Below are 23,560 nucleotides of genomic sequence, written 5' to 3'. Positions count from 1 at the left end.
AAAGTTTTTTTATATGAATACATAAAAACCATAAATTTAAGACTCATAGATATGGTATTTCTGTACAGAAAAAAATACATACAGATCATATACAACATTAAAAGGCTAACAAAAAGCTGGGGGAAAATGTTTACCCATATAGCATTGTATTAATATCCAATATATAAAAACAAGCTCTTACAAAATTTCAATAGAAATACAAAGGGCATAAGCAATTACTTTTAAAATTAAAAATGCATTTTAATGTATAATATTAAATGAAATACATATATACACATATATATAGGAATGAACAAAATACATCATGTGATTTTGATTTTTTTGCCTACCAAATTGGCAGGGATTCAGGGACATAAGAATTTTCAAAAACACTGCTAGTGGTAATTTTGATTAGTATAATCTACCTAGAAAGCATTTTGGCCACACGTACCAAAATCATTATAAAGTATATATTTTGCCAAACTAAATAGCTCCACATCAACAAATTTATGGTTTAAAAATATAATGGCATACACAGAGATTTAGCTTCAAGGATGCTTATGGCAGCTTTAGAATATTTTAAAAGCTGAAAACTATGAAAATTTTCACAAAAGATGGACTAAATAAACATAGAGAAATTTTGCCAATAACCACTAAAACTGATCCTTAGGAAGAAAAGATGACACAGGAAGATTGTTATAAATATTCTAAAAGTCAAAAAGCACTTATAAAAAAATATTTGCTGTGTGATCGATCCCATTTCTGTAAAAGTAAATGTGTACATGGTCACAGAAAATACTTAATAAGCAGTACATTAATAAAATAACACTGAACTTTGGTGGTCACTTATTTGTCTCTAGCTCCTCTATCTCCTCCCTAGTCAGTCGGCTAACTCACGATTTGGATGGAAGTTGCACTTCTCTCATTCAATGGGAAATGCCTGAGAGCCCTGCTAAGTCTGGGTACTGAGCCTGGGCCTATTGAGGTCCCCAGAGACCAAGGCAGCCATGGCCCTGACACAAGGATATGCTGTCAAACAGCATCGGCAAGCTAGGAAGGGGGAGTCACAGAAGCAGGGGACCCTCATACCAAATCAAGGAAGATGTTACAGCAGAAGTCACATCTCAGCTTGGCCCTGGAAAATGCTTAGAACTGTGTCAAATGAAGACAAGGATGCTACAGGAGAGGCTAAAAAAGTTACTGATATCACTGCCTTCCTCCCTCACCTCCTGGGTGGATCCACCTTTCCCCTACCCCCACCCAAAAGAAGTGCACTCAAATAAGTGAAGATTCCCCTATCTGGGATTTGGCAAATAACATGTAATGGTAATTCCTTGCTATAATCTCTACAAACCCGTGAAATCTAGAATGTTTTCAAATTTTCTAGAAGATGCAATCATAACAGTTCCCATGAAATCAGTTAAAGCCCACCAAAATTTATAATAATCTTTTTCCATATTCCTTTCCAAGAAAAGATATACATCTTCCTTTAAAAAATGAGATGAAATCTAATATATATATAGCTTATATTTAGAATCAGCATTTAATATAAATAACACTTTAAAACAGTAAAAAAAAAATCACAGTTGAAAAAGTAACTTACCTCAGGGTAAAGATTGAACCTTTTTAATGTATTAATAACAAGGGGGTATTCGGTCAGCTTATCATTCATAATCATCCATACGCCATTCAAAAATGAGGGTGCTTCCACAATAGTCTTAAAGTAGGAATAATATAGTCCCTGAAACAAGCATATGTTATAGTTAGAACAAAAAGTATATAATCCTTATGCCTCTCTTACCAGGTCAAAAAAAACTTAAATATACTGTTTTTGAAAAATAAAGCAATTAAGCAAATGATAGTTATAATTATTCTCACAGTTCTTGATCACTAATACTATGTTAGGTTATAAAAAGAAGAACTACATATTTTAGTATAACTTTGTCTTAATTAAAAGAATTGAACTCAAACTATCTTTAAAACCATTTCAACATTTAAAAAGTAATATACATAGCTCAGACAACACGTATAATTTAAGAAAACCCTGTAGCCTATACTAATTTGAGTGTTAGAAAAAGCTATCTTATGAACAGGGCGAGTGAGTGGTCCACCATGGAACTTAAATGACCATGATCCAAGAAACCTCCCCTAGCCAAAAATGTTTCTCCCTTACTGCTTATTTAGATTCCCAAAAGGTGCTAGCAGTCATCTTTCCTCCAGATTTACATGTAAAAATGCAAATATATTAGGAAGCCTACATGTTGATATAATATATATAAATTACATTCAGATGCCAACTAATTTTACAGACTATTTCCTCTCTTTCCAGCTCAGAACAAGATAAGAACCCTAGAGGACTGGGGTCGTGTGGATAGAGGAGGAAGACAGTAGTGGTACTCCCATTTTGAGGGAATTAGGACAGATATTGAGGTTGGAATAATAAATGGAACAAAAAAATAAGCAAGTACCAGTACTTGCTCCACTTGGGAGGGAGTATAAGTGGCAGTACAGGATGAGACAGATGAACACTGGAAACGAACTTCATCTCTATATAATTTTGCCCAGAGCTGCTCTGGTAGCCAGTACCCATCAGCTATCAAATTCCATACTGGATTTAAGACTCATAAATATGAGAGTAATTTGCATACCCAGATATTTATTGAAAAGGAAAAAAATATAGTTCTTGATATTATGGTATTTAGTTTTCCTACCATGAGTTTTTGAATATTTCCTACTATCCTAGGTAGAATAATATCCCTTTAAATTTCACATCCACTGGGAATGTGAACCTATGTGGAATGGGTTCCTTGCAGAAGTAGTCAAGTTCAAATGAGGTCATCTAATATAAATGGTATCCTTACAATAAGAGGGAAATTCAAACACAGAGACATAGGGAAAAGTGGCCCATGAAGACAGAGGCAGAGCTTGGAGTGATGGCATGTTCAGTGCCAACCAAGGAACACCAAGCATTGCCAGAAAGTACAAGAAGCTAGAAAGAGGCAAGGAAGGATTCTCCATAGAGCCTTCAGTGAGAACACGGCCTTGCCAACACTTGGATTTCAGACTTCCAGCCTCCAGAACTCTGAGAAAATAAATCTCTGATCTGTAAGCCACCTAGTTACTATACTTTTAATATGGCAGCCGTAGAAAACCACCACAACTTATCTGGTTTTGTAGGTTTATTTTGGAATCATGTAAACACCTTATTTAATTATTAAATGAAAAATTTTAAATCCTTTAGTATCAAAATAAAAATAAAGGAATTAACTACCAAGTTAGAAGACGATTTCAAATAAGTTATAGTCCTTCTACTGCATATCCCTAATAGAATATACCGTAAAATCAAAAAGAAATGCAAAAAAATCTTAAAATGTTTTCAATCATCTTATTTTTAATAATACCTTTGGTACTTTTATTCCATAAAAATAAGTAATATGAACCCAAGATTCTTGGGCTACAGATACAAATTTAATACAAAGTAAGTAAAAACCATCCAATCTTAATTTTGAATTTTAAAATATGAATATGAATTAGTAATTTAAAAAATTGTTTCTTAACTCTGTTTAATAAAATGGCTTAGACACAGTGACCAATCTAGTATCAAAACAGTTGACCTTAGAACAACACAGGTTTGAACTATCCAGCTCCACTTACACACTGACTTTTTCCGATAAACAGAGTATATGGTACTGTAAATTTATTTTCTCTTCCTTATGATCTTCTTAATAACATTTTTTTCCTCTGGCTTACTTTATTGGAAGAATATGGTATATAATACATGTAACATACAAAATATGTGTATGTATGTAACACACAAAATATGGTTTTGGTAATGCTTCCGGTCAAGAGTACGCTATTAATAGTTAAATCTAGGAGTCGAAAGTTTATAAGTGAATTTTGGACTGCATGGGGGTCAGCACCTCTAACCCCTTGTTGTTCAAAGGTCAACTGTAGTAGCAACGAACATCTCTAGTACCAAATTTGTGGTCTCTAAATACCATCTGCCACTGAAACGAATTGAGGTTCCTTGGAAAATTGGATGATTCCAGGTCTGGAGAGGAAACATCTTAATAGTATCAGAAAGTAAAAAAGCTACAGAATACTAATGAAGTCACATCAAAGGGACACAGAGTCAACTGCAAAGGCTCTCACCAGGTAAGTTAACAAAATGTTACAATCAATCAGATCATAAGGATATACTCCAAAAGAAGGAACTCTACTGATTACCAGAAGAAAATGCTGGGAGACCAACTCATTTTTCTAGAAAGTGGTAAATAAAAGAAAAAAGAATCAAGCATCTACCTGTCTTACTTATAAGAGGCGTACATCAGAGAAATCAAATGAATATTATGGGAGAATTCTTTATAGAAAGAATTACAGTTAACAAATGCAGAGGAAAAAAGAATAGATCATCATGATTTGGTAATCTTAATGAATTAACTGACCTAGGCTGATGGCTGGCTAAGTGAGATCAACATGACAATACTAAAGCCACTGATCAATCTTGACATAGCAAAAAAGACAGACAACCAGATACGATGTGCCTCTTCGTACGGTACAATAATAAATATACATCATTTATGAAATATTCCTGCTAAAAAAAATTGAACCTTCAGGTACCAAGTCTCTTATCTATCAATTTTCAGGAAACTTGGGAGGTTGAACATAATAAATAAAGTGAATTACTATGGGTAATTCTAGAAGACAAATAACCTAGATTCTTCAATAATAGAAAAACAACAAAAATGGAATTTATAGATTAAAAGACTTAAGAGATACATCAACTAGATGCAATGTACACTGCTTGAATCCTGATTCAAGCCTACCAACACACCAACTATAAGAAGAAAAAAGCCAATTGGTCATTTAAACACTGATTGATTGATATTAAGAAATCGCTGTTCATCATTTTCAAGTGTGTCAATAGTACTGTGGGTAACAAAAAATTCCTTTCTTTTGAGACACATATGAAAGTATTTACGGATGAAATGATATGACGTCTGAGGTTTCCTATGTGTGAAGGTGTATACAAAAGATAAACAGCGGTGTCACCAGTTGAAGCTGTGGGTTGGGAAAGGGGAGCTTTCTATTTTGGAACATCTTTGAAAATTTCCATGATAAAAAGCTTAAAGTTTTTAGATTCCTAAAATATGACATAAAAACTAACCATTTCAGTGCGAAAAGCCATCTCCCTTTCCAATGTTGAGAGGTGAGAAAAGTGACGATCATTTTCGAAGAGGTGTGTTATATGGCTCCTGCAAAAACAAAAGGGTAACAAGCATTGACACTTATACTAAGTATTATTTTTAAAAGAAATTCTACAAGCAAAAATAAAGGTATCTAGAAATTTGCAAATAATTTTGTAATGAAACTCAAATATAATGGTATCCATATTTGTTTTTCTATTACATGTCGTAACATTTCTACTAAAATTTCTAATAGAAAACACATTCAGATTAGATTTTAAAATTAGAATGAACCAGAATAACAATATTTTAAGTCAAGTACAATAAAATTATAAATTGAACTATAAATGTCATTGGGTTACCATTTCAGAAATGTCTGATTAATGAAATTCATATTTCACTCTATCTAGAAGATTAAAAAAAATTAATCTTCCTCTCAACATGAACACTATATTAACGTTAAGTGAAACAGTCTCAAATATAACCTCTTTAATAATGGATCTTTTTTTATTAAAAAATTACATTATTCTGACCTTGATTTATCAATTAAACTACCTTTTCAGACTATTGTGTTGCAAGTAATAATATATTCTCATCCTTATCATACTGAAATTATTTCTTTATATATATGGGAAATAGCTTTGGGGAGTTGTAAATATCTGCATAAAATATACCAGAGGAAAAAAACAATCTTACCAGTGCAACACTGCTGCAAAGGCAGCTGAAAGAAAAAAAGAAACTTAAATTATCATGTTAGCATAAAGAAATGTTTTCACTTTATAGAAAAGCATTATAAAGATAAGCATTTGGACTGTGTAATGTTGTACTCTTAGCAACTGGGGAAAGAAGAGTGACTCTTTGAAAGAAACCCTACGGCTATGCTTTAAAATCCAACAGCCTGGATTATAAAAGAATGAGGCATATATCTACAAATTTCATTTATTCACTCATTCAATAAAATGCGGGCCTATTATTTGCCAAAAACTATACAAGGAACCCTTAGATTGAAATTTCCACAAATATAACTGCCGAAGGGATAGAACCAGTGGTGAGAGGTAAATTTAGAATGGAATAAAAAAATGGTGACCCTAGGGCGCAGGACTGGGGATGAATAAAATGAGAGCCTATCACTCTTTATATATTGCTGTACTATCTGGATTTTTATGATAAATTTTACTATTTTTAAAACAAATTTAAAAATGAAATAAGTAAAGAAGGAAGAGATGGGGGGATTGTTGATGCAAAACAAGCAAACATTTTAGAATCTCTAAAAGTAAGAAAAGAGTTTTACTGGAGGCCAATTTAGGACAGCTGCCCAGGAAACACACTCTTCACAGAGAAGAAAGTGCTTCAGAGAATAAACAGCTTTTACAGGGTTATATACTTCTTTACATTTTGTTAAAGCTCAAAAGATTATAGATTAGCATACAGACAGGCAACACAAGTTTTAATGTTAAGGAATGCAGGGAGTAGAAGCATTGATGGATATCTTAAAGACAAGATGGTTTTCCTTTAGGCTACTCATTTACAAAGCAAGTGTATAATGTATGCACGCTGGACCATAAATCAGCCTTTTGGTTTAAACCAAGTTTATGTACAGTCATGCTGACTTAGAAACCTAAAATGACTTCCCTTAGGCCTTTAGAAGGTTTTTTTTCCTTTCATCAGGGCAAAAGGAAGAAAGAAAAGGTAAGGAAGAGAAAAAAAACAAGCTAATAATAAAATCAGTCTCATAGGAGAATCAATAGTTGGCTTTCTGTCCAAGTACAAAGAATATATTAAGAGGAATCCAGAAAATACCAATTTTCTTATGTCATAAGATTCATTTTATTGCAGGCTTCCGATTAAATAACTAATTGGACTATGAAAATACTCTTAGAAATGAAAACTAGTCTAGATCTTATTGCCTTATTCTTAAAGAAGTATTTATATTTTTAAAAATTAAAAAAATACACTTTATCTAGGAGATACTAAAAGACAAAAGGTTACTCTTTCTAGGTCACTACAACTGCAAATATTTAACTAGGCTTGTCATTCGACATTTGCTTACATCGTACTTTGATCTTTCAAAATTTTGATATTTCTTGTTGACAAATTTACCATCCATTCCTTTTTGGTTTCTGCCTTTAAAGCCATAATGAAGTCTGGGCTTTATTTTCTCAATAATTTCATTACCATGTTCTGAATAAATCATTCTTCTCTCACAAACTGTAAATGCCATATTTATCATATAGAACACTTGACACACATATTTTGGTAATATGAGATTTGGTAATTTGAGATAATTGGGATTTCATTTAAAAATTAATTTGGAAAGAATCCACATGTTAACGATATGAATCCATATGTTCATACCCACAAACATGGATATCCCTTCAATTATTCAACTTCCTTTTCAACTGCCATTGATAAAAATCCTATCAGTAGAATATAGTTATTACACAGTTAACTCATATTCCTTAAGTCTTTCTTGTAACCTTAACATTTTTTCTCATAATATCCATATCATTTTATTATACCTTACTAGTATTGTTAATGTATTTATTTTTGAAGTGTATTTTTTATTTAAATTCAATTTGCCAACATATAGTATAATACCCATCGTGCATCACATCATGTGCCCTCCTTAATGCCTGTCACCCAGTTATCCTATTGCCCCACCGACCTCCCCTTCCCAGAGTCAGGAGTCTCTCATAGTTTGTCTTCCTCATTTTTGAAGTATATTTATTTTGCAATGTATCTTCTTAGATATTTATTTATTTGAGCACAAGTGGGGGAAATCACAGAGGGAGAAGGAGAAGCAGGCTTCGTTCACACTGAGCAGAGAGCCCAATGTGGGGCTTGATCCTAGGACCTCCCCAGGGACCACAACCTGAGCTGAAGGCAGACACCCACCTGACTGAGCCACACAGGTGACCTTGCAATGTATTTTTTACTCATTTGCTAAATTATTACTAATTCTTATAGTTTTTTGGTTTATTATCTTCAATCCTCTATTTTAAACAATATTATTTAAAAATGATAATTTTGCTATTTTATACTTTTGCTGTTATTTTTCCCATTTGACAATAATAATAAATTTGTAGAATAATATTAAGTAATTCTGGTATAAGAGGGCATCCTGTCTTCTACTGACTTCAGTGGTAATGCTCTTCACATATGCTTTTAAATTAGCCTTTAACTTCCACAATTCTAGAGTGATAAATAGGATTTCTCAAGGCCATCACCTCTGTACTTCCTCAGAATACCACAATTCCTTACAACAAAAGTACCAAGTGGTCTTTGGTGCATTCCTTTAATTCAATCACTGAAACACTAAACAATTCTTGGAGTTCTGGGCATTTGAACAGAGCTCTTTCATAGCCTCCAGGGTCAATTCATAATTCGCCCAGTGCTTTTAATTCCTTTGTTCATTTCAATTTAGTAGTAATAATAATAAAGCAGCTAACATTTACATTCTTATTATATGCCAAGTATTTTAAAGGGCTTTACCTGAACTAACATGAGTAACTTGCCCAAGGAAAGGAAGCAAGTAAACAGAGAAAGGGAAGTTGAGGACAAGAACTCTTACATGAAAGCCACACACTGGATGGCCTCTTGAGGAGGACTATGGGGGTGGGTTAGACAACAGGCAGGCTTCCTTAACCTAAAGGGTCTTATTCCCCTCTTTTTTTTTCTTAAAAGGGGGAGAAAGTCGCAATTCATCAATTGATATAAGCAGTTTGTTTTATAGAAACTACTAATTTGGGATCCCTGGGTGGCGCAGCAGTTTGGCGCCTGCCTTTGGCCCAGGGCTCGATCCTGGAGACCCAGGATCAAATCCCATGTCGGGCTCCCGGTGCATGGAGCCTGCTTCTCCCTCTGCCTGTGTCTCTGCCTCTCTCTCTCTCTCTCTCTCTCTCTGTGTGTGACTATCATAAATAAATAAAAATTAAAAAAAAAAAAAAAGAAACTACTAATTTTTTTCTTTTTTTTTTATTTTTTATTGGTGTTCAATTTACTAACATACAGAATAACCCCCAGTGCCCGTCACCCATTCACTCCCACCCCCCACCCTTCTCCCCTTCCACCACCCCTAGTTCGTTTCCCAGAGTTAGCAGTCTTTACGTTCTGTCTCCCTTTCTGATATTTCCCACACATTTCTTCTCCCTTCCCTTATATTCCCTTTCACTATTATTTATATTCCCCAAATGAATGAGAACATATAATGTTTTTTATATAAAAATGTAGAGTTACGGGGCACCTGTGTGGCATAGTCGGTCAAGTATTCTACTCTTGATTTCAGCTCAGGGCCTGATCTCAGGATCTTGAGATCATGCCCTGCATTGGGCCCCGTGCTCGGCGTGCAGCCTGCTTAAGATTCTCTCTCCCTCTCCCTCTGTCCCTCTGCCCCTCTCCCCCTTCCCTTCCAAAAGAAAAAAAGATGTAATTATGCTTTAATGTATTCAAAACTGAAAGAAGTTATAAGTGTGCATGTGTGTATATCTATATATGTCATTTGAAAATGAAACCCCTAGTAAAGCAGATACTGCCTGGTGAGCATATAATTTAAGCATAAAGACATAAAATGACAAAAACTTCTAAAGGCACCCCTAAAGAGCTTTTCTTGCCTTCTTGCGTACAGAAAAGATTAAAGATTATTTTCTCCAAATTTAGTCCAGTGATTATCAACCCTGTATATAGTCTTTTGGGAGTGTCACAAAATTGATAATCCCTTTTTTTCCATTTTAATACAGGTGATATTTTTTTGTCATTCTAAGGTACTGTGGTAAATATAGCGTGATCCTGGGGTCCGGGATCGAGTCCCACATCGGGCTCCCTGTGAGGAGCCTGCTTCTCCCTCTGCCTATGTCTCTGCTTCTGTCTCTAACTCTCATGAATAAATAAACAAAATACTTAAAAATAAAAAAAGAAGCTTCAACAATCCAAGCCTATTCCATAAGAAAATGTGTTCAAGGAAAGAAGATTTGCTTTGTAATCTAATTCAAAAGATTGCAATCCTATGGCTGAGAATTCTGAAATGCTCTTATGCTTTGCTGGAAGAACCTAAATTACTAACTCTAAAACTAAATTGGACACTCCTTCCACTTTCTGATTAAAAAAATTTTGCACCAGATTATATGTCACATTATATCAATTTTCAGTTTCATGGGATGAGCAGCCTCTTTACTGAAAATTGTTCTTCTCCTGTTATTAGAATCCTGTTTAAACAAACTAGAAGGTAACTCTCTGAGGACAGAAACAGTGTTTTACTGAAGTTTATATTATAGTATTTAGCAGAGCTCAACTCAAAATGTTTGCTAAATTAATGGGAACAACTTGATACAATTAAGGAGGAAAATGAAATAATGTAAATCATGTCCACATAATAAAGTTGAATGTGCTCTGATTGAGGGATACACACACACATTTCTAATGTATGTAATAGATTTGTGGGTTTTTTTCCCAAAAATTTAGTCTTTGCTTACTTAGTGCAAATTAGATACCTCCCCCACCCCACCCCACGCAGCCCATCTATAAGCAGCCTAAACTTCCAGTTCCCCCCTAGCCTCCAGCACAGCAGCAGGCAGCAGGGTGGGACCAACACCCCCAGGTGAAGTCCCCAAAGTCACCCTTGTTCAGCTCCCTCTGACACCCCTCCTTCTAGCTACAGCTCCCTAAGGCCATTCCTGGCCTTTGTTCTTTTCCTCTGGATGGCCTCACACCAGCAAGTCCAGTGCCTTGGGAAAGCAGGGAGGGGATGCCCCTTGCCCCCCACCACAATGCCTGACCCACAGTGGTGAGCAGCAGGAGGGAGGGCAGGAGGAACAGAAAAGAAATGAGAGAGCCGGCTCTTCCATAGGTTCCCCTCAATCCTCAATCCTTAGGAGCTCCTAAACCCTCTTCCCTCTCTACCCAGCACCCAATCCCTGCCCATACTCGCCTCCTCTTCCAGCCTCCTCCTTTCCCCCAACTTGTCCCTCCTGAGAAGGTGACTCAGAAGCCCAGGGCACCTTTGTGTACATACCTCCCACCCACCATCAGGACTGCTGAGAAGTAAAGCCCCCTGTGATTTGTATTTTTAAGATACCCAGCTGAGTCTCATGGACTCTAGTGCTGGAGGCCCAATGTCCCTTCTCTCTTCCTCCTCAAGGTAGGAGAGCAAGAACCATGAAGTCAAGGTGGGCTGCCTCTACTTCTGTCCTTCTGTGGTAACCCGCCAGAGGCTCTGCTGCAACTGCAGCCAGCAACAGGTATTCCTGATGGGGAATACATTATCCCACCCATGTTACATTTTTCCCTTACCCGTATACTTCATAACTACTACTTGAAAATTTAGAGCACCATCACAAACTCTTGTTTGGTTCTCACACAGCCTCCGGGGTATTTATTTCTATTTTACAAATGAAAAACTGGGCCTTCAAGAGGTCATTTCCTCCAAAGGCATATAGCTGATAAATGGCAAGAATCAACTGGAGCCAGATGGTTCTAATTCCAAACCTCCATTTCTTTCCACTGGGATTGAACTGCCTCCTCTCCTATTTGTGGACATTTGATGACCTCATCTTGTAACAATATTTATATGGAAAAATGTATTCTAAGTCCAAAATTACTTGCAAAATTTAATACAATTTATTCCTAAATTGAGGTTAATCCATACTTAAAGCATTCGAAAGAGTTTTAGCCTTCCTAACCCTCAAGTGACAATAACATAAAAAGAGGTTAAGGATGCTCCCCTTAAATCTTTTGGACAAGGTTTCCAAGTCAACCTTGACAAGTTCTATACTCAACTCCTTCCTACTATTACTAATCATTTCTTAGTGTTCCCAAGGATCTATTCAGAGTTTAAAAGTTGGGGACACCTGGGTGGCTCAGTGGTTAAGCATCTGCCTTCAGCCCAGGGCATGATTCTGGAGTCCCACGATCGAGTCCCACATCGGGCTCCTGCATGGAGCCTGCTTCTCTCTCTGACAATGTCTCTGCCTCTCTCTCTCTCTGTATCTCTCATGAATAAATAAATAAAATCTTTAATCAAAAAAAAAAAAAAAAGTTTCTTTCCAGAAGGAAAAGGCACCAGTAAATAGTCTCCTTGTTCCACATCAATATCCATCCTGGAGAATGAAGTCAATTTCTAAATGTACAGGTTTAAGCATCTCATCCTCTTGTTTGAAAAGCTCCATGACTTCCCATGGCTCAAACCATGAAGCCCACACTCTGGTCTGTTTCTAGTTAATCCCCATCACACCTCCTTTATGCTGGCTGCACTGGACAATAATCCCCTAAAATACCAAGTGTTTTATGATGCTATGCCTTTGCTTCTGCCTGTAAACTCCTATGTCATCCTCAAAATCACAGGAAATCAAATGGGTCATTTTGTGGAGCTTATCCTGCCACCCTAGCTAAAATACGTTTATTACAGTACCTAAACAGCTAGTCATGCACACAACAGTTTCTCTGCTAGAATGCAAAGGCCTTGAGGCTGAGCTTGTGTTTAATTCATCTTCATATCTACACCTCTTAGCATTATGCCTGGCACCTCACTGGGCTGAACTGTTAAATGATGATCACCATGTAGGAGAAACTATAGAATGTACTCAATTAATTAAAAACCTAAATATCTAAAGATAATATCTAATATTCCAAACTGCTCAAAGAGCTCCCATTATACAAAGGTATACATGTTACAGTAAAATTAATATATTGGAAGAAATCATATTTTCTGCAGTCTGTAGTGCCTAGAATGAAACAGAGGCCAGTTTTTGTGTAGTAAAGTAACAAGTGAAAAGACATCCTGTAGGACCCAGTTTAAGAAAAAGCCAACAGCCATGTACATACAAGCTCAGCCCCCTTCTTCTAACACCTAGAGTTTTGAGAGTTACAAGTGCTCTAAAGTCAACAAGTATCTAAATGTCTACTAAATGCACAACACATTTCCCTAGAAACCAACAACATTAAAGAAATAGTAGCCAACATCAAAAATAAAACCTTTGAGAGATAAGATTTAGGTACATAAAATAATGAGAGAAGGCATTAGGCTTCAAGCAAAAGGGCACAAAGTCTACAAACTGTAAAAAATCTGAGAAGGCAGAAGGGTTATGACCTTCCCAGGGCAGGGGCTACGAAAGTGGGATGGGAGGGAGGGACAGAGCTCAAGACGTGCCAACCACTTAGGTGGGGATTATGATGGGTAGCCGGAAGAGAAGACGGCAACAGTAAAGCTGTATGTGGTCTGGGCTCCGACAGGGAAAAAAAAAAAAAAAAAAAAAAATCCCATTACTGATCCACAGTTCAGAATAAATGTTAATGGCAACATTTGTTGAGGGGTCACTCACTATATACATAGAGTGTGTCAGGCTCTCAGAGATCTGTGAACACCAAGGAGTATGACAAAGCTGGGCCCGGAGTTGCTAAGAATGGGAGGACCAGAGTCCCGGGGGCCAGTGATCTAAGGGCTTCGAAGATACCGTTGACCCACTCAATGCCACACAAATATTATCATTTTCTACGTGTGCCATGATGTGAAAAAGTTGAGAAGCACTGAGCCACTCAATAAAGAAACAAAGCAGGTTTCAGAATATATCATACTGCAGTACTACAGAGTCATGGTGGTCTAAACCCTGGGACTGCATTAGAATCCTCAGTGGTGCTAGATAAAACTAGAGATGCATGAGTATTAATCCAGAGCCCTTAAATCTGAAACTCCAGGGATTTTTTTTAATCCACAAGCGATTCTGCTGTACAGTCAAGGTTAATTATCACTGGTACAAAAATGACTGGAACAGAATCTGTGATAGTTCACAAAATGTAATGTGAGATTGGCTCTTTGTATTCCAAGTGTCCTCAAGCAGTAATTGCATCACCTGAAAGCTTGTTAGAAATGCAGACTCTCAGGTTCCTCCCCAGAACCTCTAAACCCAACTATACATTTTAACAAGACCCCCCAGATGATATATAAATACTTTTAAGAACAATGTATCAACATGGATAGCATGGTGCAATCACCGGGGAGCTTTGAACATTGCTAGGTTTGGCACAGGAGGTGATTCTAATGAGCAGTGAGAGTTGAGAACACTAATCTAAGAGAAGCACATTAAGACTGTATTTGTGGGTCCCCACTTTCAAAGACCCCAATTCAATAGCTTTCACTTGGGACTCGGAAATCTACAGAATTGATCATTGATAATTTCATGCTCAGGCATGAAAATGTCAATTAGCACATTTAACCAAAAGGATGCATTCACCTACAGAAGGAAATTCTTTAGAAATAATTTAAAAATCAAGGACAAAGGCTTATTTTTAAATGAATATATGAAAACAGAATATAGAAAATATGTATCGCCACCCTCAACAAGAATATAATATGCAAAGTAAATTTTCACATTTTTAAATATTTATGTATATACATATATTAAAGTAGGGAATACTTAATAGAACAGTCACCCATCATATGGGTTTTTAAAGCAATAAATTCTAACTTCTTTTAAAATCTTATCCTCACATAACGTGAACACAAATACCTCTAAATTAAACAGTAACCTACATTAGTAATTTTCATAAGGTAGCTTCTTCCTTATTGAAAAAAGGCATTTCAGTGCTTTAAGTATAAGTAGCTAGATAAATATAGGCCCAAAATAATAAGCTAGCACATTAAATGCTTCTGAGCAATCATAGCAAAACTAAAAAACTTTAGTAAACCTAATGGAAAAAGTGTAGAAGCTGCATCTCTTCTTTAGAGGGGGGAAAAAAGATCCACATATATACAATATAAACCCAAGCCCATCACATTTGGCAAGGGATTTTAGCAAGTTCGTGCATCAAAAAACCATTCCACTCTTTGGGTTATGGATTCTCCCACAAATTGGAAACTGCCCTTGGATATCACAGTTTACCTTATTCTTTAAATAGTTAAGAAAACTATAATACCAATGATTACTATCTTACTCTGTTTTTATACAAATGCCAGATGACCAACCGACACAATCAAAAATAATTCAGAATTTAGCTGTTTTCAAAAAAAGTCAAGCAAAAACAAAATGGAGACTAACAGGTTGACCATATGGATATAACAGAGTGATTCCTCCAAATAAGCAGAAGCCAGCAAAGTAGTGCTCTTGCCAAAAGAGTTATCAGGTCTTAAAATACAGGAGGTCATCTTCCCATCGATGTATTGAAGAAGAAGAAGAGGAAGAAGAAGAAGAAGAAATAATTATTATGATATTTATTTGAGCGAGAGAGAAGAGAGAGCTGGAGGGGGAGGTTTGGGGGCACCAGGGTCTGCCCTAGGCAGACAATGCACTGAGTGAGGACCCAAGGCAGGGCTCAATCTTACTACCCTGAGATCTCTAGCTGAAACCAAGAGTGGAACCCTCAACCGACTGCACCACAGTGGCATGTCCCATTAATGTATCTTTGACAGTTTTTTGACAGTTTCCCTAAACTATAGGTCTAAAATCTACAATTTGACAGATAATGCTTAACAAGCCAGGAGACCTTAATTTCGATCAAAGTTCCCCTTGTGAACTCACTAATGATGTCAGGCCATTCACCTGGCCTACTTTACTTTCTTCACATGTAAAATTCCAGTAACCTTTCAGTTCTAGATTTTTTATGGTTTTCCAATGGAGATCAAAGATGACAAAAGAATGAGAATAAGGTCTTATTAAAAAAAAAAAAAAAAACTTTTAAATAAGTGGAAAACAGTGGCACCGTGCTAGTTACATAAGTACTTTATGATTATTATTAAAATGTGGAGAAAAGATTCTGAGGTTTGACAATTGAAGCACTGAAAAGCTGCATTACAAAAAGCAGTGATTACTGTTAGGAAGTAATAGACAAATCCAGTGCAGAACAGTAGTATTTTAGGCAAATTTGAGTTGAGTTGTATAAAAATATGACTAAAGCCTCACTCTTCTCAATTATAACAATCTTCCCAAGTTAAAAATTTGTCAAGATGGCAAGTTTTTCAAAACTAATTCACCAAGTAATTTATAAAGTGTGTTTAAGATACAGTTGTTACTACTGTAAACTAGAAGAAAAACTCACCCCATCCTTGATCAGTACAATGAATCACAAGAGAACTTAGTGAGTGATTTGGGGGACTAGGTTATTATGTTAACCTTTGTTGCTAGAAGTTAAAATTACAAAACGCTGCCCAAGCATTGATCATGTGCAGTGACAGACTTGAAAAACACACCTGACAACTGGTTACTTTGGAAAGGAAGTCAAACATGAAGGAATATCCCAGACAAACATGGAGATATATGAGCTGTAAATTTAAATGTATTTAAGAAGAAAAAAAAAAATGCTGAGAAAATAAAAAGTAGTATTGAAGCAAAAAAAAAAAAAGTTACAATAGTTGTAGATTTATGTACTCTAAAAATCAATTTTTCTACTTTTAAATTTATTCCTCTTCAATGATTCTTGAATTCTAAAGATCACCCATGAAGAACTGATCTTTCCTATGAAATGAGACTGCCTTTTATGGAATTAAGGAGTAGCACAAAGGTCTCGACCTAGAAATAGATAAAACTTTTACTAACTTTGATGAATAATACTCATTACAATGGTAACTAAAGAAAACTAGCAGACTCTTCCCTGGAAGAGTAATGTTCCGATGGCTTGGGTAAAGTATAATCTGATGGCAAAAGATAAACCAGCAAAGCAAGAATTTAGAACTAAACATATAAATTATAAAGCCTAAAGCTACCCAGCCTGGAAACATGCACCCAGTCCCTATGATAATGTAAATCTCATTAACATAAACTTTAAGAAACATTAATACAGCTGAATAGGCTAAATGTATAAAACTTATAAAAATGGGACAGCCCGGGTGGCTCAGCAGTTTAGCACTGCCTTTAGCTTGGGGCCTGATCCTGGAGACCCAGGATCGAGTTCCACATCGGGCTCCCTGCATGGAGCCTGCTTCTCCCTCTGCTTGTGTCTCTGCTTCTCTGTGTGTGTGTGTCTCTCTCATGAATAAATAAGTAAAATCTTAAATAAAAAAAAAAAAAAGCTTATAAAAATGGCTATGATTCAAATTTTAGAAACATCCAGATACACATGTGTATTTCAGTATTGATGTCATATTGTAGGCCAAAAATCAATCTCAAATTGGTAATACACCCTTCTGTTTACACAATCTGAACTCATTACATGTTATTTGAGTACACTTTAACATAACATATTCAGAACCCAATTGTATATTTTAATCATAAAAATGTTTAAGTGATTATAAATGTTTTTTAGAGTCAACCTATTTCAAAAGGAAAAAACTGGTTTCAAACCCTGAAGAAACCCTTTAAGTCCCAAATTCCCATCTTTTTCACTGGCTTTCCAGGGACATGTACTGGCCTGACACCTATTTATTAACACACCCTTAGATCTCCAGTCTATCGCCCTGCATCACCAACAACAACTCTCTTGCCGGATCCCTGTCACAGCCTCCCCGGGGGTTCCTCTCTGCGCTGCCCTTGTACTCCACAACCCATTTGCCCCAGAGCAGATTTCTCAAAGTTAAAATTAAATCATGTTATTCTCCTGTTCACCAGTCTTCAGTAGCTTCCCATCATACCAGGAATAAAACCCAAACCCCAAACTCCTCAAGGCCTGGTGTGTGCCCCTCTGGTGTTGAACAGGCTGAGTCTGGCCTACCTCAGCACAGGCTGCGTGCCACATCCAGAGATGAGCCCGTTCCCCTCCGTACAGGTCTCACCTTTAGGTCTCACTTCTAAGGCTGCCTCCCCAAAGACTTTTCTGATTCTAAAGTGGGCATCTCCTATTTTTTTCTATCTCGGCCACATTTTTCTTTCCTCCACTGGACTTACTACAATGTACTATTATTTTTATTCGTCCCTGACTCTTTTAAAATGGAATTCCATGGCGACAGAGGCTACAGCTGCCTTGTCCTCCATTTCATCCCTCCAAACTAGCATCAGGAGTTAGCAGGCATTCAGCAATTGGTGAATGTGAATAAAGCTGCTGTTAACGTATACTTATTCTTTACCACAACCACTGGGGCATTTATCATGCCCATTTTAAAGACCAGACAGCCAAGAGTCGAAATATGAAGGGAGCTTTCAAGTGTAGAAACAAGAGGCAAACGCAGGTGAGTACCGAGATGCCTGTGCTACCTCAAACACATCACACTGCGTCCTCCCCAGCCCTACTGCTAACACCTAGCCTCCACTTACTTTCTTACTCCTCTGCCCCTAAGAAGTCATATGTGTTTCCCATCATATAGACTTTCACACTCCCATAAGTTGTGGCTAACAAAAGGAGTGGTCCTAGATGTGGCATTTTTGCTTCCCAAAGGACATTTGCCAATCATATGGAGACATCTTGGTTGTCACAACTGGGGAGGCACCACTGGCATCTGATAGGTAGAGGCCAGTGATGCTGCTAACCATCTCACAATGCACAGAACAGCTCCCCCAAACAAAGAATTATTCAACCCAATATGTCATCACCATGTTGCAGTTAAGAAGCCTTGCCAATAAAGAACCAGCTTAGAGTAGGGTGCAGTTGCCATTAACCTTGCAGGCAATGTCAACAAGTCAGTTAGGACAAATGTAAGGTAAAAAACAAAGAGTTTTCATTATCCCTCTCCTCCATATTCAGGTTACAATTTTATTATGTTTTGTAAATGATATCTTGTAGTCTTCCACCATGGGCATGCCTTATTTGCATGTTTAACAATTATATTCTTCACTTCCACAAAGGAAAACACTCCTACCATTTCTCCTTGAAACACAGAGCCCTCTCCAGCTATCCTTTTTCCTTCCCTCTTTTGATAATAGATAGGAGTACAAGAAACATGTCACTCTTCTCTCAATTCTAATTAAAATAACAGCCATCTCAGATGATGAATGGCAACTCTCAGATCCACTTTTGGGAAAACAATGGAGACCAGGAAAAACGGGCAAACCGGACTATCTGTGCTCCTGCCTGAAAGAGGGGAGGTAAGAAACACTTAGTACAAGGGGGTCACTGCCATGTAGGCACGTCAGCTCTGTGATGCTGAAAGTCTGCTTCTAAGTAGAGGCAGGACATAGCACTTTAAAATTATTGACGCTTCCCCCTCTCACCCCACCCCCCAGATTCTGATTTAATTGGTCTGATGTGTGGGTTGGCTATCAGGATTTTTTAAAGCTTCCAAGTGATTCTAGTCCAGTTTTGCAAAGACTGAGAGCCACCGGTCTAGTCCCGGCCTCCCATTCTTACATATACACAAACTGAGGCTCAGGGAAGCTATATGTTTTGCTCAGGCACCCAACTCGTTTGAAATAGGTATAGAATCAGAAAAACAGTTCTTCTAAGGCAGTGTTTGCAAACCGTAGGTTAAACACTAGATCATAAAACTCCAACGGTTTATAAACGGCATTTGTTTTCAAAAGGACAGAACAGGAAATCAGAGTATACCGTCCACTACAGGAGTAAGTATTCTTACACGGCTCTTGTTTCAGGTACATGCACATATTTGCTGGTCAGTCTCCATTCGCTTCTCTAAATCCATTCCTCTCCCTTCTCTGCCTTGTTCCCACTCCTACAGAATGATTCAGCCGAGTCCCTTGCCAGAGGAGTTCCAGTTCATCAGCCAGTGAGAGGCCCCAAGCAGGAGTGCAGGGGGTGTCTGGGGTCACTCCTCGTAGGAGATCCTGCTCCCACACCACAGCTCTCCCTGGCTTCAGCTCCTGATGAAGCTCCCCTCCTCCCTGAGACCCAGAGGTGCTAACACCTTCTCATTGCTGACAGTCCTAGGGGTTTCAATGCCTTTTATGGGTTCCTTAAAACTGTTCACTTTCAAAAACAGCTTATTTATTAAATCTGTTTCCTACGAGGACATTCACATACCTAAACGGAGTAACAGACATGACAGGTGCCTAAATGTACTGGGTTGCACTTTCAGAAGTGTGAGCAGGTTTAACGTAAATTGTATTGCTTATCGTGAGTTACGGTCAAGAGAGCTGAACAAACACCATCATGGTTTTTCTTTACTGCTGTTGCGTCTGGCTGGTACAGGGAGCTATTGGATGGACACTTCAAAACACAAACATTTGAAAAACACTTCTTTATGACTGTTGCCACAAAATAAATAGCACATTATGTCCAAAATAAGAAAAGCATGGGGTACCTGGGTGGCTCAATCGGTTAAGCATCTGCTTTCGGCTCAGGTCATGATCCCAGGGTCCTGGGATCAAGCCCGGAGTAGGGCTCCCTGATCAGTGAGGAGTCTGCTTCTCCCTCTTCCTCTCCTTTTCTCCCTCTCACCCCCGCTCATGTTCTCTCTCTGCCTCAAATAAATAAAATTTTAAAATCTTAAAAAAAAAGAAGAAGAAGAAGAAAACATGCGCGTTGGTTAAGTTGATTTTTTAAACAGGGCTTTAACACCTGGCCAAGAGCGGAAAATGGCCACTGTGGCAGATAGTTCATCAGTGCTTAGCACATATGGAGAAAATGAAAGAATGGAACTGAGCGTCTCTAGTCAGTTTCTAAGTCTTAAAAATGTGTGCTTCTTCAGGGAGCTTCAAGTTGTAAAATTTCTTCCCAAACATAAATGAAGCCATTTTTGTCATAGCAAAATCCCACACTAAAGATCTGTACAGTGTCAGCTCAACTCTCACTCGTTCTGCAAAGAACAAGAAGAGGAGGAATGAGGAGGCTTTCAAAAATGTCTAAACTCTGCTCCTTTTTGCAGGACCTAAGAGTATAGAGCCAGAGGAAGAACCAAACATCCTATGTCCAATCATTCTCCAGAGTCACCTCTCAAGCTGCCTGTGGCCTCTCATAGAGGCCTCCTACAGATGGCCTCTTGTAGATGTAGAAAATCATCCAACTTCCATACATCCGATGACCAGTGTCCAGAGTACACCCAAAAATGTGGGCCGGCTCCTTCACTGTACCTCTTTCCAATGCCCAAAGGGGTAAGCCAAGGGAAGTGCTACACTGTTCTATGAATACGGAGCTGTATTAGGTCTAAGCATTCAATATAATGCTCACTAAAGCCAAAGCCAAGCCATCCAATAATAGGAATCAAAGTAAATGCAATTATAAGAAAATGGCAAGATATTATATTACCCTGAGTGTTCCTGTAACCTCTCTGAAAAGAAGTGGTGCCCTTCCATATTTTACTATGAAGTGGTTCATGTTCTTAACTAGCCATTCAACAAAGATGCAACTTCATCCTGTCGCCAGACCTCAAATCGCTATTATGCATGTGCTTTTATAACAGCAACTAAAACTTGTTAAAGGCTTTAGACGCAAAGTGCCTTCCCGTATATCAGCCACCCCTTTTAGTTCTGCTTCTCAGAACATGCCCACAGAATAAGCAGGGGAGGTGATACTCTCATGTCACAGAAAAGGAAGGGCTCACAAAAGAAATAATTTGAAACTTAAACCAAACTTAACCACTCTGAACAGGAGTTGAAGCCTGTCTCATCCACTGTACCATGCTGCCTCCCCAAGGTGAACTTACCTAACCTGCACGCTGGCAAGGTTTTTCAAGCTCACGACGACGGAAAAGAGGGGGGAATATACTGAAAACACTGAATTTTTCTCGGCTTGAATCTGCAATACACTGAAGCACCCATTAAATAACCATATCAACCTTTCTGAGCCCAGCAGAACACACACAACACACGGAGATGACTCTGGCTTTTTTATGATTGAGTGGCTTCTAGTGGTGGATGTTATGCCAGGGGAAGCCGGATTGCTGTGTCCTACTCCTTCGCCTCTATGGAAATCCAGATTCTTCTGGGTCACTGAGGGAATTTGAAAGGATAATAAGGCATAAATCACCAACAGTTCAATCATGCGGTAGCCAAAGTCCATTAACGGTATTATATGGGAAAGGCGGTGGAGCTACAGCATTTTACTGGCTTAGAAAAATTAGGCCCATTATCCAAACTGCTTGAACTTGCCTTATCGGAATGTCAATCAAGAGACAAAGGAAACCTGAAGTCGGTCCACAACCTGTGACTGTTTCAACTTTATTATCATTTTTTTTCCCCCAGCACACCGCAGCCCATCATCCATCTGGTGCATGGCAGCGGGAAAGGAGGGGAGCCCTCCACACCAAACCTGTTCTCGGGTCAGCAGAGACCATTAGGGCTGGGGGGGGGGGGGGGCAACACACAACGACACGTACCTGGAAAAGTGACCTGCCGGGAGGAACCACACAAGGGCCACCGGCGGGCGGTCTTGGTGGCCGACAAGAGACAGAAGAAGAAGAAGAAAAAAAGCACGCTAAAATTTAATTATAAGTTGAGCAACTTTCTAGGATGGGGAACGTGCTTCTGCTTTGAGCTCCACGGGCGGAATCGCTTCCGAGCCCAAGCGGAGCTCATCGTCGTCCTCGGGGCCGGGGCCGGGGCCGAGATAACGGGAAGGCGGCGGGTCCGCGCCAATCAGCGGCGCCCCAGGCTCGTAGCGCGGACCTGTCAGCCCGCCGCCAGGCCGGGCAGCTGTTGATCTCGGGGCCATTTTTTTTTTTTTTTTTTTTTTTAAGGCAAAAAAAAAAAAAAAAAAAAAGCAGAGACAGAGAGCGGACGGGAAGGGAGCGAGGAAGGCTGCGCAGGGCGGAGCGGGAGGGGAGGGGAGGGGAGGGGGAGGGGAGGCCGTCCCGGGAAAAGTCGGAGAGGGCTGCAAAGTGGCGGGGCCCGGGCGGCGCCAAGTGGGAGGGGAGCGCGCGGAGGGGAGAGGGCCCGCGCCCCGAAGTTCCCGCCCGGCGGCGGCGGCGGCGGCGGCGGCGGCGGCGGCCGCGCTCCGGGGCTGCTCACCTAGCAGGAGCGTGGTCCAGGTCCGGCCGCGCCCCGCACGCCGCAGGCCCAGCGCCCCGCGCAGCCCGGCCGCCAGGCGCCCCCCGAGCCCGCCCCCGGCGGACGGCGCGGCCGGCTCGGCGCGGGGCCCCTTCCTGCCCGCGGCGCCCTTGCGCCCGGGGGACCGCGGCGCGCGCTCGGGCCCGGGCTCCCCGGCGCCGGCGTCCTGCGCCCCCCTCAGCGGCGACGGGGAGGCGCGGGGCGGCTGGGGCGGCTGGGGCGGCTTGGGGGCCGCCTCCCGGTGCTTGCTCCGCGCCTGCAGGACCATCTTGGCATAGTCGCGCCCGCTCGCTGCGCGCGCCCGGACGGCGGCCGGGGGACGGCGGGCTGGCGGGGCGGCCCGGGCGCCGCTCACTCTCCGGCGGGCGGGCGGAGGGCGGGCCGTTCCCTCCCCGCGGGCCGGGAGGCGGGGAGAGCGGCGAGGCCGGGCGGCGGCTGCTGGCTTTGGCGGTACGGCCGGGAGGCGGCGCCGGACTCGCGCGCCCGCCGCCGTTGCCGCCGCTCCGGTTGTCACGGCGACCGCGGAACGCCGGGGGCGGGGCGGGGGGCGTGGCCACCCCGCGCGGCCCCGCCCCCGCCCCGCCCCGCCCCGCGCCGCACGCG

At 39.8% G+C, this 23,560-nt stretch overlaps 1 protein-coding gene and 1 long non-coding RNA gene across 8 annotated transcripts in view; one reads left to right on the top strand and one right to left on the bottom strand.

Annotated features, from left to right (window-relative positions):
• Window positions 1-23,300, bottom strand: part of DPY19L1 (dpy-19 like C-mannosyltransferase 1) — a 142,154-nt gene extending 118,854 nt beyond the window's left edge. For 3 of the 6 annotated variants that reach the window (XM_077856220.1, XM_077856219.1, XM_077856222.1), the window contains exons 1-4: window positions 22,919-23,293; window positions 5,862-5,886; window positions 5,147-5,234; window positions 1,583-1,720 (exon numbers count right to left, since the gene is read on the bottom strand). In XM_077856220.1, coding sequence (XP_077712346.1) covers window positions 1,583-1,720; window positions 5,147-5,234; window positions 5,862-5,886; window positions 22,919-23,225 — 558 coding nt within the window. In that variant the 5' untranslated portion in view covers window positions 23,226-23,293. Of the gene's footprint in view, window positions 1-1,582; window positions 1,721-5,146; window positions 5,235-5,861; window positions 5,887-21,615; window positions 22,174-22,918 lie in introns of those variants that run through there. The other 3 variants (XR_013356561.1, XM_077856221.1, XM_077856223.1) reach the window with 3 other exon arrangements.
• On the top strand, window positions 18,603-20,261 carry LOC144288599 (uncharacterized). Of its 2 annotated transcripts, none has more exons than XR_013356562.1 (4): window positions 18,603-18,717; window positions 18,994-19,102; window positions 19,538-19,576; window positions 19,693-20,249. It is a non-coding gene; the product is annotated as an uncharacterized LOC144288599 (long non-coding RNA). The 2 variants fall into 2 exon arrangements; XR_013356563.1 differs by having other exon boundaries at window positions 18,630-18,717; window positions 18,941-19,102; window positions 19,693-20,261.
• Window positions 23,301-23,560: the final 260 nt, after the last annotated feature.

This window comes from Canis aureus, chromosome 18 (genome assembly GCF_053574225.1).
Source record: "Canis aureus isolate CA01 chromosome 18, VMU_Caureus_v.1.0, whole genome shotgun sequence".
Classification (NCBI taxonomy): domain Eukaryota; kingdom Metazoa; phylum Chordata; class Mammalia; order Carnivora; family Canidae; genus Canis; species Canis aureus.
The sequence above is the reverse complement of the archived record's forward strand: the minus strand, read 5'-3'. Positions and strand labels throughout refer to the sequence as shown.